An 18,962-nucleotide genomic window follows, 5' to 3' on the forward strand; every position below is an offset into this window, starting at 1 on the left:
TGTACTTGAGAATATAATTTAGTCATATATTTTAAACTTAATGTTTATTTATGTGTTCAAACTTCTAATAAAAAATATATATGCTTAAGCAATACTTTACCAAAATATATAAAATCTAGCTCTACAAAGAAATTATTTATAGTGTTGGATTTTGCTGGTGAGAAAAAATGTCACATTATTAATGTATACATTATTTCAATATAAAGACAAAGAATTGTGATAATAAATTTACATTGTATAGTTCAACTAAATCACATTTTTTTAAGTAAAAAAATAAAATCACAATTATAGCCAATGCATCAACTAAAATAATAACATTTTTTAATCATCCTTGATTTAAATAACTCAATTATTTATCTGCTCATTGCCAGGTTCATATCTAATTTCTTCTAAAAAGGCAACCCTCATGGTATTCAAGGATTAATTGACTAGCTTCCTTTCACAGGTATCATTGAATATAATCTTGTAGGCATTGCTGCCTGTGATCTTGGACCAAATATGTCACTGCTCTAAGACTCTAACCAGAAATCTTGGAGTTCCTATCATTAACTATTTTCCTACAAAAAAGAAAGAACAAATAGAAACAAAGAGTACAAAATCAGACCATTTGTCGCAAAAACTGTCGAAACATGTGTCCAGAGGAGTTTAACCCGTTTCGTTGTCTGGATAGGATCCAACTCACCGTCTCCTCAGTATTCATGAATTTATCCAACACTATGTTGAAGAATTCTTCTACTATATACAGTCTCACTATGCAGTTTGCTACGCATCCTAATTGCTGATTTTTTTTTTTTTTTTAATGCTGCAACATTCATCTCATCTTCTGTCTGGACTCTGTAACAAGATAACTGAAGAGGATTCAGTTGTCTTATTTATTCTTCTTGCCACCAGCCAGAATGCGCTGGATTTGAAGCCCTCGGCTGAAAGCTTGGTTGTATAGCAGTCTAGTTTGGAATTCGGAAACAAAAGGGAACCAAGCCATTATGGCCACTGGTGCAAAGATAATCACTCCCATCACGTATTCATACCCTCTTGATAACGCTTTGATAGACCCCCACATTCCAATTCCCTTCACCAATGGCTTACATGCTTGAGCTATCTGCTCATATATAAAATCAGGGGCAAATCAGATAGAAGTAATTTTTCATTTACAGATAACAGCAAAATAAATCATGAGGGAAACTTGTCTAATAATATCACCAACGATTTAAGGAAAAATTAATTTACTAGATATTGAGATCTAACATAAAGAAACGTTCTTTTCAGTGAATTAGCCATTGCCTGGACAAGTGAACTTTATTTATGAGATAAAGGGCCTAATAACATACTGCTCGGATCAAATGCTGTATGTTCAATATCATCAAAAAAAAGAAATGTCCATCAAAACAAGAGGTACCTGTATAAATGCCCAACCTGTGGGCATAAAGGCTAGGAGGCTCGCAAAGATGTCACCAACTGTGAAACTAAGTAGGACAAACATCAAAATTAGAATGACAATGGTTCCAATAAACAGAAACATTTTGAGGAGACGAAACATCAGCTGGAAATCTGCACTGAATGTCTTGCTCCCCATGGACACTATCTGCAGTTTCAGACGCAAGAACGGCACCAATTAGTTAATAGAATAGTTATTAACCTCAAGCATGGAAAAGCTTTAACTCATTATGAACCACCTGATCATTGAATACTGACCTTCAAGATGACTATGACAGCCACTACAACTAACCAGGACAGACCATAAACCTGAGAGAGAAAATGCATGTTAGAAAAATCTTCTCTCATACACACCCCTGCCTTTTATTTCTTTTTCTTTTTGGTTCACTCAGGGAGGGTGGTAAAGGACTAAATTCTCTTTTGACCAAGGAACTTTGTCTAAAATGTATATTACAATATAGTATGGATAGATGTGTGCAGTCAAACCCTGAGGATGCAGATTCAAAAGTTTGATATGAAAATGGGCAAGTATAATTAAATTGGCAAGAAAAATTACCCCGATACTCTTGTCACCTCTAGCAACATGTAGATGATACACAATCCCATACTGATAGACAAAGAAACGCAGGGCAAGAATGACCTCCCAAATCCTCCCCCAAATCCCAGTGTACTGCAGATGTTCCTGCTCCTCATCCCACCATGATTCCCAGCTCTTAATTGAAGGAACACCAATACCACCTCGACTACTTATCCATTTTGCCCAATCATCCCAATCCTCAACAATCTTCTGCCACTCGAATCCCGATGGGTTAAAAAGGAAAGGACTGAACAACCAAGAACATGCCAAAAACCACATTGATACTGAGAGAAGGGCATATGCTGTTGAATCAGGAGCTGCTGATCCATAAAGCCCATAACATATAAGCAGTATAGAAATCTCTATCCCTTTTACAAAGTGACTCCTAGAATACATCCTGTAGTTATCTGCAAACCTCTCGTGACGAACTACAAAACCACGCCCAGTTGCTCTGTACTTTGCCCCTCCATGCAGGAGAGTGCGCCCAAAATAGTGCATCTTAGTCCCTAGTGAGAAAGTGAAGAAAACGGGTGCTAGCTGCAGCTGCATTATTATGATGTCACTTAGTGCAGTTCTGAATCCTCTCTCTAGTCCAATTTCCATAACCATGGGAAGAGTCATCAGAAGACCTATTTGAACAAGGGATTGGGAAGCCATTGCTGCCTTTAATGGATCATCTCCCTTTTTCCTGGCTATCTTAATTATAGCCTCCTCCAATCCACTCAATGACAGGTAAAATCTGCCATAGAGGAAAGCATATACCGTGATGGCCACTAACTGTGAACAGCAGAAAAAAGCTTTACTGCTAGATGTGGGGTTAGCTAATTAAGCACATAGGATAAAAAGTCAAAAGACATAAAATGAAGACAATTATATAGCTCCCATGTAGAAATTGCCAGATGTTAGTGTTTAAGTGATCAATTATCAGAAAATTTCCATATCCAATCCACTTATTGGATATTATTTTATCAAAAGACACCGTTAGGTAATTTTAATAACAGAATTTCCTGAATAAACCTTATTGCTTTAATAAAAGATGTTCAGTATTATATTGCTTGAACCAAAAGCATTAAGTGTTACCATTGAGCTGATATAAAATCCAACGGTTGTAAAGTAAAATGATAGCATGCGGAAAAAGTCAAATCGATGCCCCAGTCTGTAGATGTCCCTGCTTAGTATCTGCTCTCCATTACCACAGGCCACTTTTGCTTCAAAAAGAGAGATTTGATTGAGCCCTACATCTCTACCCTTTCCAACTTGGATATATTCATGATGAGTAACATTCCCACGTCTTAGTGTTGAGTTGAATCCTGTATAGGCAAAGGCATATGATGCAAAGGTAGAAATATCAAATATTGCTGCTAAAAAAAGATGTATCAAGAATGTTACCAGCAAATATATCCTCGCTCAGATTGATGCCACAAGAAGCCTTGCTGATTCCTCCACGGGTAAAATGGAAAATTCTATCAAAAACATCCGGATGACCATAGTGGAATCGAACCCTATATTTGAAAAAATCTAACATAAGTCAGAAAATGTGTATTCTATATTATATGTATTTTAATTCTCTTGCAATAACGGCTGAAGACATCAAAAAGAAAAATCCAATAGTTGACTGATTATTGCCTCCATGAAAATCAAATATGAGGGAGGGAAAAAGCAGGAAATCCATCAGTAAGCGAATCTCGGAACAACTATGGTTTGAATATGTTAACCTTTGAAACTTGTTTTAAATATCTTGCATGCATCACACTCTTAAATGCTGCCTTGATTAGACATGTGTTTCTCAGGAGGATCCTAATTTATGGAAAGTCAGTCATATAATAAGAAACACAACAAACAAAAACTTACTTTAGTGGTCTAGCAAGAACTCTTTGACCAATAGTGACAAAGCTAGTTTCTTGGTTTGACATAAACCAGGCCAAGGAAGAGACACTGTAACAAACAATAAAAAATTAAGTAATACAGGGTTCTAAACACAACAAAGTGTTAGCTCTAAGTAGAAAAATATTCATAACCTTCCAGTGAAAATATGCTCACGAACACCTAATATGGTGGGGGGGCGCACTCCATGATCCTCATTAAATTCTTCCAGAAGGTTACGCATTTTCAAAGCTTCTTCCAAATAATTATCCTAGAAGAAAATTTCAAATAAACCAATCTTAATAGACATCCATTGTCAACTTGTTCAAGCTTCACATTTTATATTGTTTTACCTGGTTCATGTCGATAGCCTGAAGAGCTTCCCCTCTAGTAAAAATGATGGCATGATTTTGGTTTTCTGGCTTTCCTTCTCCTAACTTTGCTGGGCCCGGAAGCTTTATTCGATATATTTCCTTCAGAGGAGACATGGAAACAATCATTTCTAAGGTAAACCACTAGTAATTAACTACCTCTTCTTTGACATCAACATGCATTTACTTGGTCAAGATTGTCCACAGCTTTGACCAATACAGAATAATAAACTTTCTGTACTTTTCCACCTTCTCTTTCTTCAACTTCATCAATATATGCAACACGAAGTGAGGGATTGCTATAAATGAAGAACCAAAACTTAGATTCTTAAATTAAGAACTAGGGAAACTAAAAGGCAAATTAGATTCTTCAATTTTATTTAACAAAAGGAGAACATACTTAACCATCAAATTCAGGATATCTGTTGCACGACGGTCCCCAGAGCGCTTCTGATTCCCATATTGCTGACAGGTCGCAACGTATGTGAATTTCAAGTCAGCCATAGCCTCTAAACGGGCATATAAGGATCTATGACTCTTTTTTTCTTCCTCAGATGGAACAGCAATAGCTTTATAACCATCGAATATCTCTGCTCACAAGACAAAAATAACATGCAATATTCTTAGCAGACAAATAATCTTTTTTTTTTTCAGGCACCATGATGAATACGACAAGTACTTTTACTGGAAAGCATATTAATGAAGAAATGTTTGTTAAGAGTTGAAGGTATGTATACATAAGAAAAGACTGAGCCAACTGTTTGGAAAAAACTGTGAATCATCCCCCCCCCCCCCCCCATTTTACCTACTAGATTTAGCTAAATATCTCAGAATAAAAGGAACTTAATCTTACCTTTTTCAGAAGCCATATCAAGAAATGCCTGGAGCTTTATTGCTCGTCGGTAGTACATCATTCCCCTAACTACATTAGAAGAGGAAAAAAATCAGTTGACCTGATCCAGCCTGAGGGGACGGGAAAGGGAGTCACCATATACCTGTCCTACAAAGTGTTTGTCCCCTTAATGAGGCCCAGTGACGTAGCTGTAATATATTCTCCTCTTTCTCCCATATATCACTATCTTTCTTACAATCAAGTCGCTCCAAGAAGTTATTCCATTCCTCTGGCAACATTACTAAATTTTAGCCAGTCCATTCTCTACTAGCAATACACAATTAAGTTATATTGTGAGTTATTACAAACCAGGGAAGATCTTTTGAAGGTAATACATGATTGACACACCATCTTCATTCTCAACCTCAATGTCATTCTTAGAATATACTGTCTCTTCACTGTAGTATGGAGTTAGGACACTGAAAAGAAGAAACAAAAAAAGAGAGGCTATAAATAGGTACAGGGCAGCTTCAGCATGCATCAAATTTTGAATTTTATGCATAAAAAAAATTCCTTGACAAAAAATGTTAAATAACTAAAAAAGGATATTTTGTGTCTACTGTATAAGATAATAATCCGATGATAGCTGAAGTCATCACATTGACACATTCTAAAGAAAACATCACATAACACTAACACTGATGGATATGGCTTCTGTTCTATTGCCCTTGTTAGGACGTTGACATTTAATTTGCGTAGTTTAGTGTGCAAAATAAAAACATGATGTTCCAGCAGTTTATAATCTCTATAAGACATAACATGGGCACATATCTTTGTGGCCATGTAATTAAGGAATCTGCAGCAGACCTGAATGAGAGCATTTTACGTACTCGAGGAGCACGTGGCATATCCATGAACAATGAATTGGTAAAGAATGAAACCCTTCTACGTACTTCACTGTTTGTTGGAACTTCAACGGCAGTTTCCTTGACAGTCAAGAGTAGATAAAGACGTCTAATCTGAAACAACCACAATGATTCATTGGTTATATAAGCATTTGGATCTTTGAATAATAATAATATAAACTATAAAAAATAAAGAATTAAAATTGAAGTTACATTACTAAGTACCTGTTCCTCCCATTGTGCTGTAACCACAGGAGGGAATAGTATAGCAGGTTTTGCCTCTGTACCAGCAAAAACTTGTTGTCCGGTATCCTTACTACTTTGATGAAGTTCTGCCAATTCGCTGATGAACATCAAAAGTAAAAAATCAAGCATTATTATTTTCAATGAAAGATCCATGAGCTATCATAATAATGTATTCCAAATTCAGTGGCTTTAAGTTAAACCAACCTGATTTCATTCACCATCATATCAGTGACCACTTCTAACATGTCTTGCAGCAAGACCACCACTGTACCCCGCTTGGATGGATCTCCATTTTTCTGAGACAAGAAATCAGTGCACAAGTTTCAAAATATAATGGTTAAAGACAAGCTACAATTCAAGAATATGAACTACATATATAGTTAGTTTTGTTTTGAATGGTTCACCATGATTTCCACAAGCTCCACGAACTTCTTACAAAGGGAGGGTAGAAAGCCCATACGGAAATTTGTAAGAAGTGTATTCTTTGAGATGTTGCTCTCGACTTCTTTGATGATGGAGGAAATTATACTGGTTCATCACAATTGATTCAGAAGTACGATAAGAATTTAATTGAATTAAATGTTCGTAGCTTCAATTATATGTGCTACTTAAGAAAACAGCAAACAGCTGATAAGAAAAATATCAAATGATCCTCTGTACTTCAAATATGCAATTATGAATTAATATGGCTCAAATTAATATTGATTACACAAGTTAGCGGTTAACCATTCCTTCATTCATTTATTTACCTAGTGTAGTCAAGTAGCTCAGAAATAGATCTAAAATCTAGCTAGATTATAAAAGGAAAAATAAAAAGACTTAGTGTAATTGCTATTCACGAAATTCAAAAAGACTGATGGACCACATGAACAAATTTGAACTCTTTGTACAAAAACAGATCTAAGCAGGATAGAAGATTAATGAAACTGGGTCTAATTTGCACCAATAAAAAATAATATAATCCATTAATCTTGAATAGCCCTTCTTGCATGAAGTGTAAACTAAATTCAAATGCACCAACACAAGATGACAACAGATACCTTTTTTCAGTTTCTCCTATCACTAAATCATGTAGAACATGTTTAAAGGATTCATAGCATTCAATCACAGCACATTTCATATATTCATCAGCACATATGCGCTTCCAAAGATCAGAGTCCCTCCCTCGAAACTGAGTTGCCATATCTAGTGCTACAGTAATCTGTAAGTCTGACAGCGTCAATCATATAGACTGATAATAAACATATGAATATTGAAATTGAATCACATTAACCTACCTTGCTTGCAAGCAAAAATGGTGGCCACTGAATTATTTTCAGATTATGACCCAATGAGTAAGGAACTAGCAAAAGATCCATCTCCCTGGAGTCATGCAAACATAGTTTAGTCCTAAATAGGAGATGGGCAGAAAAATGAAAAGATAGAAAACAAAGCAGCTAAAGAGATTAGATCTGAGGTCCTTTCCTATCACTTATGAGATCTTCCTCGCGGAAACTGCAAATAATCTCATTCCATAATTGGGCAAATTTGGCAGCTTCATTTCTTTTGCTTGCAGTAATCTATACAAGAATGGAAACTAAAGTGAAGATTGACTAATACATATATTTTAATGTAGTTATTTAAGTAAATGTGGTAGCAACCTCAGAAAATTTCTTTGAGAAAGAGAATCTTCCTTTTTGCTTCTTATCAGAAGGAACCAAGCATGTGTTGAATGCACCAGGCAATGACTGAAACCGTGATCTTAGCATGCTCAGAGTGCGTATCTGTGGAATCATATAAATAACAACATTAACTGACTGTTAAAAGATGGTCAACTATTATACTCTTTGAATCCATAGAAGTAATTGATCCAAAGTTCACCCATTAAATGAAAAGGAAAATCTGACTTCGTTACAAATTGAATACTTAATAATTTCATAGAAGAGGAATGAATGCTAGTAAGACATTATTTTAGACACTAATATTGATTGAAATTTATTGGGACTTACGAAATTATTGAGTTCCCTATTCAATGGGTCACATCCACTCATGATTTTTTAGTCTAAATTAATAAATTTTAGCCAGCAATAAAGAATATGTTAAAAAGAGTTATTGAAAAGTGCAATTCTATCTCATAAAAACATAATCAAAATGATGCTCCAGTACTTTGCATCCAAAAGGATCCTATAAATTTCTTAACTTGATTAAATAGATTTAGGGTTTCTATAAGAGCTTGTGTTTTACAAACAAAATTAGAAAGTCAATAAGATAATGGATGTCAAATTCTCTTTGGACATGACAAGATAAAAATAAAATAAAATTTATGATGACCTCTCCTAGACGATCAAAGGCTCCAACAAGACCACCGTACAAAGTTGAGAAGATTGCATACCAAATTTGAGTGTCCATGAAATAAACCTGTATTGAAGTAAATAATGAGAAGATACACTAAGATAACTGTACTAGAGAAAAGAATAATATATGTACACATAACCAGGATATATAACATACACACCAAAAGTACAGGAGCCCAGAGTGCAACTACTGCACTATAGTTATTTCGAGCTGCATAGATTTGAATATCTTAGATCTATAAAATTAACAGCAATATACAATGTAATCATGAAAAGGAGAAGAAACTACCATTGGGAAAAAATGCATGCCAGCCATAATTAACACGTCGAATGCTCATTATGTCCTTTGTTGGCCTAACTAGAGGTTTTATCTGAAGATAGATACAACAGTTAGAAAGATGCCAAATATATTTACAAGGCTAGCTTATTAGGTAACAACTACTATCATATAAGATATTTTACCTGGACAAAAAAGCTGAATAAAAATTTACATGTCAAAAGCAACAACCAGAATATAGTGTACCTGAAATTCATGAAAGAATATAGATGATGGAACAATTTTCAAACAATAAACAAAAGAACAATAAAATATATTATTTTAGTAACATAGTGTTGTGTGAAACATACTTCATGAGAGCAAATTGACTATCATGCATTCCTCTTCCAACATAGATGCTTGGCTGCATGGGGAGAAATGATCATTTAAAAATGGACAAATGATACCCAAAGAATCCAAAATTATTGATATAAGTTCAGAAAACAGATATGTTTTTAAAGACTACCAGTTACTAATTAATACTATTCACACATTCAAAAGGTAAATAGAAAAATAATGACTTAAAACAAAAGTTAGTGCTACAACTCGGATTCTTTGGAAGAGTTCAAGACCATAAATGTTGGGATTATAAATGTACAAAATCATAGTGATTAATAGAAGAATCAATTCTGTGGGCAAATTGTGTCCTAAGAGTAAGAAGTTCTAAATCAAACATTCTCACCAGACACCAAAAGAAACTATAACACAAAGATGAAGTGGAAACTCGTTAGGTATATTTTTTGCCACAAAAAGTTAGTTGAACCTTGAAATGGATTCCAAAACAAGTAGAAGAAAATCTTTGATCAGACAAGGTAAACTATCAAACTAGAAAAGTGTAATGGTTTGTTTTGTAAAGTCCAAATTCTAAAAGTTTCTAACATGTAGATCATAGCCATAAATCTCATGCAAGTCCAAAATTGTTTTGTACTCATTGATTTGCATTAAGATTAATGTAATATATACTGTTCAAATAAATAAAACTCCGAACTATTTAATTTTATTCTTACTTGTTCAAAATCTGACACAAATGATTGACATGATGGATTGCTACAATTCAACTATAGGATAGAAAAATTACATGGTACAGGAAGCTACTGCATGTTGTAGTCAAATATCTTGTGAAATTAAAAAAGAAAAAAAAAACCTTCAAATTAGTGCTTCGCTATCAATTTCTGCAAGATACAAATTGTGTGTAAATAAATGCATGTATATATTTTGCATAAGAACTTCAGACTTCTTGGTATTGAAGGGGAACACTCCAACTGGAAAAAGTCCTTATTAGGAAATTAGCTATATGCTCTTCAAAGTCACAGATATCAGTCATATCAATTTAAACAAATTAACTAAAACAAATGTTTAGGCCCGTATTCAAATTTGCATTACTTTCAGAATAACCAATAATTACATCAAAAGAGGCCCTTTACCAACAGAGTCATTTAATTTACAACCATGAAAAGAAATAGTTAAATATATAAGTGTATAAGACATGAGTACCTGAGACCACCATAAGAAGAGTCTGACTATGTGCCAGTCTGAGTTTTCAATCCAACGCCTTAACATTGGGAAAAGAAACAGAACAGCTGCTAGTAAATTTGGAAGCAAATATAATGCAACTGCCAGCATGTAAAATGCTGGAATGCCTCTTATTTGTTTGAAAAAGGAAAGCAACTGCTTCAGACCCTGAGGTGCACCCTTGAAGGAATGAACATAGAAGAGTGGAAGAATGATAACCCAAAAAAGACTGACAAAGACTTTAAGAATATTTCTTAGCACATCAGTGAATTTCCATCGATGATAGCCTGGAAAGTTCAGGATCAGGTCCAAGATACCTAAATCATAGAAGAGGAACAGAAATGATTGTAAATTTCTATAAACAAGGATGAAGATAAAAAGAGCCGTCAAAAAGGAAAAAATAGATATTATAAAGCTTGGATGTATTTCAATACTTGAAAATGAAGGGAAAATAATGTAGAAAAAACAACTTATCTTTTGTTTCCAGAAAGGATCATTATAAATTTTTGTATAATACAAATACAACAAACGAATTATCCAGGAAATGGTATAAATAAGCATCAACATTTAAGAAAACAATTTCTACATTCAATCTGAAATATTGGAGGTAAAGTGTATAGATTGAGAATCTGCAAGGTATGGATTATTCATTAGAGTCATTACAAAACATTTAGGCATGGATATGATCAGCAAATAATTTACGACATGTAAATCCTCAACGGAAGTAGCCTATTGATCTTATATAACTTGTCACTACAGAATTTCTTTTCTAAATAAAACACTTGAAAATTTGTAGGAAGGATGTGCTAGGAACAACTCATGCACCTGACTCGCCTAACAATGAAATGGAGGCAAAGAACCCTGATAGCATTGTATCATTTATTTAAAGAAGTGGAACTTGTCATGCCAAAAACTAAAATATAATTCAGTTCTATCTTGCTTCTCACATGACTTATTGTACTGCTCACATGACATTTTCTTGTAATTTAGAACAAATGAAATGCCAAGATTTTTGAGCTAATAGGAAAATCAGACCATCAATATAAAATTCTTGATACTAGTGATCCTTGATAATTGAGTGTGATAAATATATATTAATAAAAACAACTTAAGGGAACATATCATACTTTGAAGCAAGCGCAGAATGGATGCTGTGATGAATATACTAGATAGATTATATAAGACATCCTTCTGAAATATATCCGTCAGTGAAATCCCTTCCCAAGCAATAATGAACATCACCTGTAATAAGAATGCTCAAGCCTTGTCATAACTATAATAAAGGGGAAAGTAAAGGTATAAGCATTTCCTTTGGTTGAATTAAATACCTGCAAACCCAGTATAAAAAATGTCCACAGACGGTCAAAGCTGCGGAAGATGTGCCAGAATGTTCGTGTCTCAACAAAATTTGATTTGCCAGTTTTTCCAGATTTTCTTGCAGCAGCACCATTTCTTCCCTGATACAAAATTTATACAAATACTGAAAATAAAGTAAATTGCAATCATGCCAGTAGCTCCTTAGGAGGTAATTACCTGTGCCAAATCACTTGTTGATTTAAAGTATTCACCATCATTACGCATGGGCCATCCTAGAGAAAAGCAATCAGATGACCTGGAACAAAAAATAGACACTGTAAATTAATAAATGATTAAGCAAACCAACAAAGTCAATTTCAGTAATAAAATCCTAAAGAAAAACAGACCAGAAATACTCATTTAGATCATCATAGTTGCACCATGCTGAGTGCGGAGCCTTTCCATGTCCACTCTTCTTTGCTTCCTAGATTGATTAACATGATTAATAACTTTACTAATCATTGTAGATAGCATAGGCACCTGAAGTATTATGATGATGTCATGAGAGACAAAATCTTACCTTTTGTATTACTTGATACAGGGGAGTTATAACCTTGCGCAGGAATGCCTCATCATCACCACCATAAGAAGGCTTGATATTTTCACCAGTAACAATGCTGACATTTCCAGCCAATAAACCATGGAGTTCATATGCCATCTGAGGTTATTTATAGTTGGCCATTATTAGCATATGCAAAAATAAGTTACAAATTAAAAAATATTAAAAAGAGAAAACAACTACATTGCATTTGCAAAAGCATTATAACACTGAGATATTATGGAACACATGGAACCAGCTAGGCTCATATCTCAACATTTGTAACTATAGTACCACTGGTACTAGTTTCAGATATATATAATATTATTTTTGCTGAGCAAAAAACAATGGAACACATGGAAAGTGTACTCACATTGTGAAATATGTAGCATAGACACTCTGGCATGAAACGAACATTGGATGCTTCGCCCCAGATAAGAAGATACAAGCCCATATAAAGCAACTTCCTCTGCTGTATCTCTTGCTGACCTTGAGGAAGTCTGCGTAAAAAACACCATAAGCACTTTTAATACAACTTTTGCGATTTTATCACTGAAGCTGATACTCTTATATCTCACCGTAAACTATGTTTTCGTCCCAAGAATTTGCACCATGATTTGTAATTCTTGAAGAGATTTTTCATCACTGAATCAACAGCCCGATCATCGAGCTGATTTGGTAAAACCGAAAGTTAAACAAATGAAAAAAAAACATACAATTTAACTTCTAGCCAAAAGCAAAGCAGGCTACTCTGATAGCTACGATAAAAAAAGATTGATAATGTAATATTGACAAGAGTTCTCTTGATTGCAGTTTTATCTTTATTTAGTCAATTACGCTTTGTCTAAAACAGAAAAAGTGAGAGACAGATACGTGCCAGGTTGAAAGGCTCGGGTCTAGGGTGTAGCCTTATATGAGAATTAGCAAGAAGCAAAATCAGATGCTCTCTCTGATTCCTGACGTTGTCCCTCTGCCCAAAACAAAGCAAACACATTAACAATTTAAGGAGACCAAACAAGAATCTAGGCAATCACAAATCTTCTCGTTCTGTTCACGCGCAAAATACATACCTGAAAGCCAAACATGGCTCTAAGCCAATCAAGCATGTCTAAATCTCCAGTTTTCTGCCTCTGTTGCTCAAATGAATTAGGCCAGTTCAAGCCACGAGTATTCCAAAGCGCAGAAACAGCAGCCTTAATCTAATAACAAAGAAAGCCAGAGAACTCAATGCAATGCAATGCCAGATAAAACACAACGACCCCCACATCAATTGGTTAAAAAGCAACACCTCTTCAAATTGCATAATGGGCACAGAAGCACCAGCAGCATCCAGAGGAAGAATATTGTAAGGCGTATAAATCTCCGTCTTCTCCTGGACATCTCTAGCAGCCGCGATAATCTGCACACACAAATTGAATATTGAAATGGGAATGAAATACCTACTGTCACAACAGAACAGAACTAAACTCTGAAAGGGTAGTGTGAACCGAGACGAACCTCAGGAGCAACTTCTTCGACCTTCTCAGTCTTGTTGACGGCACAAAGCACTTCGAATAGAACCCCAGCAGTCTGGTAAGCTTTGCTAAGCTGGGCTCTGCAGATGAATTTGGATTTCAAGGTTAGAGACGGAATTCATAGTGACGTGTGTGAAAGTTCACACATTGCATGTATCTAATCTACCTGTCTGCCTGATTCACTTGGTCGAGAGTTCTGACATAATGTTCATAATATTGCTGATAGTAAGATTGAATTTCTCTCGCATCTGTTTTCTTAGCCCGAGAGGCAAGACTAGTTGGATTGTCCTGGTGTAGCACAAGAAATTATGTAAAGATGAATCAGTGATCAGTACCACTTCTACCAGTCGCGGATGCTAATACATAGAAAGGGAGCAAATGATTTCTTTCAAATCGATTCTAATTTGCTAGGGAAAGGAAAAACTGACAAGTGATTTCAAGATGAAGCAAGAAGGTACTCCATAATAATAGCAATATAAATAAATATAAGTGGTATTTGCACATACTTATTTTTAAAAAATAAAACTTTTATACAGTTCAATATACATTCGTTTTTAGAGTTTAATTTCTCACTCAATCAATTAGAAATCATCTAGTAATTTGTAAGGATAACTTATCACAAATGATAATTTATAATCAGATGAATATGCACTATTTATTCTTATTTTTAACTCTTTTTGTAAAAAAAAAATAATATAACAGTATCTATAATATATTAGACATTTTTACTGTTACATTATTTTTCCCATTTAATCGTATACTCTGTAAAAAGAAAAGAAAAATACTGCACACTTCCATTTCCTATTTAGCATTCATTTCTCCCTTATATTTTATTTTTTAAGAAAAATGTAGAGATTGTGTATTTTCCCCCGGCAAGAATTAAGATTATGATATGCAAAATTATAGTTAAAATTGGTTTGAAGATGATACTAATATTAAGAGTGAAACTCTCTCTGTCAGTCGTATAAAACTTTGCATGAAGAATATTAATTTCTGACTCGCTGTGTTGGTGCGTGCTGCAATTATAAACTTAATTTGAAAAATCTTGCATGCACTTACCCTCTCCAATCGCTGTAGTAACAACGTCTTAAACTGCCTGACGCCACGCCCGCTAGAACTCTGATCTAGCCTGTGCGCTTTTTCGAAGGCATAGAACCTACCTGCACATATTTAATTTTGCAATTAATTAACAATTATCAAGTCGTTAAATTAATTAATAATAATGACAAGTGATTATATATCCATGGATGCATACAGAGATAAGCAACCCTGGGGCGCTCGGTTTCAATTTCGTTGGCGACTCTGAGAATGGGAGAAATGGAGGCGAGTGAGGAGGGCACGACGTCGTTGTCGAACACCTCCAGCGAAAACGTCGTCGTCGCGGCACTTCTTGATGGCCGCCGATTCAATACTGTCTGATCCGGATTCGACATTCTTCTTCCTCTCCACCGCCTATACACACATATTCAGAAATTTTTAATTGTGATTGCAACCAAAACCATCCAAAGATATATATAATAACTCCAGTTTTCTGACTCTGTTGCTCAAATGAATTAAAGAATCAAAATCTTGAGATTGTCGGTAACGCGGGAAATTGAAGAATCAAAATCTTGGATCGGAAAGAAAGGGGAATTAGGATCGAAATGAAGACATAGGTGAGAGTGAGAACGAACGAGTGGAAGAACACCGATTCCGGAGTGAGAGTGAGGGAAGCTAGAGAGCGAGATCAGTGCATGGCAATTCAACGGAAGTCCGTTTTCCTCTTCTCTTCTTGTCTATTTCTAACTTACCATTTCGTCAACCCAATATTTGGATTTTGGAACCAACTTCGTCCCGCGCCCATTATATAGAGACACACAATGCTATTTTTAATTATCAGAAGATTCTTTTAAAATTAAATAATTGACATTTAATTTAGGGATAAAAATGAAATGGGTATATTAAAAGAAATAAGGGATTAAAGAAAATTAAGTATATAGTTAAAGATAAAAATAAGTGGTTTGACAAAATTTTTTGACCAGTTTTTAAATTAAATTAAAGAACAAATTTCACAGCCACTCTATTAAACTTGAACATATTACACGCGCATCCCATATCTTAAATTATATTTCTTTTGTATCCACTGACCGAATCCGTTAATTAACGTTGTTAATGTATTTGTGAGAGATTAAAATTATCCTTTATAATTCTCAAATCTCTTATTTTATTGCTCTCTCGCATGTTCTTAAACCCCAGATTAGGACCCCTAAAAATGTGCTTTGCTAGGGTTAGTGTAACTAAAATTAATATCATTATTGTTGAAAGGACACTATCTGGATAAACACATTCTTAAAGGACCACTTGTCTAACACGTGACTATCCTGGATAAATGAAATTAATATTGTTACTTGAAAAAGGAATATTAGTGTAACTGAAATTTCAAAATAATAATTTTTTGTGTAGAAATCATAGGGAGAGAATCCCCGTATAATATGTCTAAACTTAAGGAGATATTTGTGTATTTTGTTCTAAATAAAATTAAATTTGAAATCAAAATTAAGAAATATTTGAAACAAATAAAAATTAAAAAAAATACTTAACACATATAATATTTAGATAAATGGTGTGCTCAACTAGGGTGAGAATAATTCTTAAAAATACTCTATTTCAATTATAACTCTCCTCACATATAAGAATTTATGATTAAATATCAATGTAAAAAATTTATGTTGTCGGTTTCTGATTAAATTCTTTCAAAAGATTGTACTCCAATTTAATATTAGAAAGAATAATTAGAAAGTTACTTATTTACTTTGAGAATTTTAAATATTTATTTTTATTAATACTATATAATTTTATGTATATATATTGTGAATCTACGATCATTTAAAACTTTTTTCATAAATATATTTATTTTACACTCAAAGTTACTTTATTTTATAATAGAGCACTAAATAATGGATAAACAACCATAAAAACTATAAAATATATAAGAATGTTAAAGCTCAGAGAGGAACTCCAATTTAAAGAAATACATGTGAACTTTAATTATATATAACATAAAAGATTATTTCATTTTGTGATGATAAGTGTATTAGAAAACTTAACATGTGAGATTTAGGCAGAAAACTAATTGTGTCATTCTCATTACATTCAGATGGAACTTTGGATTTAGGAGAGACAGATATTAGGGTGTGTTTGACTTATATTTTTATTTTTTTTTTCATTTTCTAAAAGCTATTTTTATTTTTAAAAAATTAGAATTCTGGAAACATCTTTGGTTTCACTTCTTGTTTTTTGTTTTCAAGAAATAACAACATTGGACATTTATGTTATATTGACCTTTTGTCTTCTTGTAATTTTATATTTTCTTAAAATTACACTACCACATTTTTATTCTATCCAAAACGAGATTTTTGTTTTCAACTGAAAATGTGATTTTATTATTTTTATTCTCTGGTTCGTTTGGGAAATTATTTTCAGTAAAAATGTTTTAAAAAATCCAACCAAATACATTTTCATCACCATTTTCTATTTTTCAATGAAAATAAAGAAATAAAACAATCAAACCAAACACTTCCATAGTTTTCCACAACAACTTGACGCTAAGATTTAAATCATTAATAAAAAGTTCTTTAATCTTAAACTCAAAATTACTAGAAATTCTAGTTATCTTACAAATGGCTTCATCATGTGTTTAAAAACTTTACACTTGCACACGACTAATTAAAAATTTCGGTTGATTTGTGAGAACGAAAAAAAAAAAGACTATTTTTTTTACCTCTATGCACGGATTTTATGCTCTAAGTTTAAGCTATGTTTTTAAGATGCTAGTAATATATATGAAGCATTTATATGGGGATCATAGATGAACTTGCATATTGAAATATCGAAATCTACATATTAATCGATTAATCAATTAATTTTTTTGAATTTTTTAGTAAAAAAATTACATTATCATATTAAGGCAGTTATTGACACAATAAACCTGAATTATACCAACAATACTAACAAGCTAATATTTCCAATAATCATGTAAAATATGCGAGACAAACTTTATATTTATATTTATATATATATATATATAATTTTATTGTAATAAATTGATAATTTGATTTGTTTTTACCGTTATTCAATTGATATATTATTGTACATAATTTGAATTTAATAATTACTTCAAAAAAATATCTAAAATGATTTCTAACTTAATTAGCGTATGTAGAAATAAATTTTGTTTAATTTACTCCACTTAATAATTTTCTACGCACAATTAAATTTCATTATTTTAGCTATTAATTTGATAAATTCATTAAGTATATCAAATATATAAAAGTTCATATAACTTGAAAAACATTTAATATTTCCTCAATCATTTTTGTTTTAATGTATATTCTTATCCTTTTTCACGTATAAGCACGTTAAACTTAAGATGATTCTTCGAGAATTTGATCACGCCATCCATATGTCCGAGGGAGCACCATGGGTAACATCAAGTGTTGTTTCTTTTTCCAGTTTTTATCAAGTATTATAAAATTAATTTCATGTTACGTGCATGGGATGACACAAAATGGTACATCACTTGTGGTTTGTATCATATAGAGAGGATTCCACTTTAACTTTGGAATAAAAATCTTATCCAAAAATGACTTTACCATTTGGATTTCGGCTTAAGGGGGATGTATAATCTAGGAGTGGCCGTACTCACTCGTAACATATTTTGTGATCGTCACAAATTCTAAAAAATTTGTATGATTCTTCAAAACAATTTTTTTTTTTGCATATTATGATAATTTTAATTAAAAAAATGGTAGAAGTTCATTTTTGTCATTTTATAAACATTGACAGTCATATTAAAATTAAATTTTGATTGATTAACAGTAAAAAAAAGTTATATTAATTATAATGATTAAAAAAATAAAGTGCTATATGCAAACATAGACAATACAAGATAAAATTTGTAATAATCACAAGAAATTAAGGTTAAAAGTGGGAGAGTAGAGAGTAGAGTATTTGGTACACTAGAGAGACATATCACATACATCACATGGAGGTGTGGGTGACGTGGTAACATGACGTACATGTACACCCCTCTACGCCGGCTCACAAGTCACAACCCATGATTGGTCCTTTGGAATAAAAAAAAAGGAAACCTAATCCTAATAAAAACAAACAAAGGAAAATATTAA

General features: G+C 33.2%; 1 protein-coding gene and 1 non-coding gene across 2 annotated transcripts; both read right to left on the reverse strand.

Moving 5' to 3' along the window:
- Window positions 1-424: 424 nt before the first annotated feature.
- Window positions 425-15,604, reverse strand: LOC100779472 (callose synthase 5). The gene is made up of 43 exons (XM_014778993.2): window positions 15,471-15,604; window positions 15,053-15,249; window positions 14,857-14,957; window positions 13,964-14,085; window positions 13,781-13,877; window positions 13,572-13,682; window positions 13,354-13,482; window positions 13,161-13,253; window positions 12,862-12,953; window positions 12,657-12,783; window positions 12,266-12,403; window positions 12,093-12,169; window positions 11,923-12,001; window positions 11,718-11,846; window positions 11,517-11,631; window positions 10,372-10,706; window positions 9,189-9,241; window positions 9,024-9,084; window positions 8,851-8,932; window positions 8,723-8,772; window positions 8,539-8,625; window positions 7,869-7,991; window positions 7,693-7,787; window positions 7,506-7,590; window positions 7,269-7,429; window positions 6,633-6,756; window positions 6,433-6,524; window positions 6,208-6,325; window positions 5,945-6,096; window positions 5,447-5,556; window positions 5,241-5,366; window positions 5,099-5,167; window positions 4,646-4,835; window positions 4,433-4,544; window positions 4,228-4,347; window positions 4,030-4,145; window positions 3,863-3,946; window positions 3,401-3,513; window positions 3,092-3,321; window positions 1,991-2,788; window positions 1,693-1,743; window positions 1,397-1,582; window positions 425-1,099 (listed from the first exon to the last, which is right to left on the reverse strand). The coding sequence occupies exons 2-43, from the start codon at window positions 15,228-15,230 to the stop codon at window positions 869-871; spliced, it is 5,742 nt and encodes a 1,913-aa protein (XP_014634479.1). The 5' UTR covers window positions 15,231-15,249; window positions 15,471-15,604; the 3' UTR covers window positions 425-868.
- On the reverse strand, window positions 5,090-5,170 carry LOC113002465 (small nucleolar RNA J33). Its single transcript, XR_003268026.1, has one exon. It is a non-coding gene; the product is annotated as a small nucleolar RNA J33 (small nucleolar RNA).
- Window positions 15,605-18,962: the final 3,358 nt, after the last annotated feature.

The sequence above is a fragment of the Glycine max genome, chromosome 8 (assembly GCF_000004515.6).
Source record: "Glycine max cultivar Williams 82 chromosome 8, Glycine_max_v4.0, whole genome shotgun sequence".
Taxonomy (NCBI): Eukaryota; Viridiplantae; Streptophyta; class Magnoliopsida; order Fabales; family Fabaceae; genus Glycine; species Glycine max.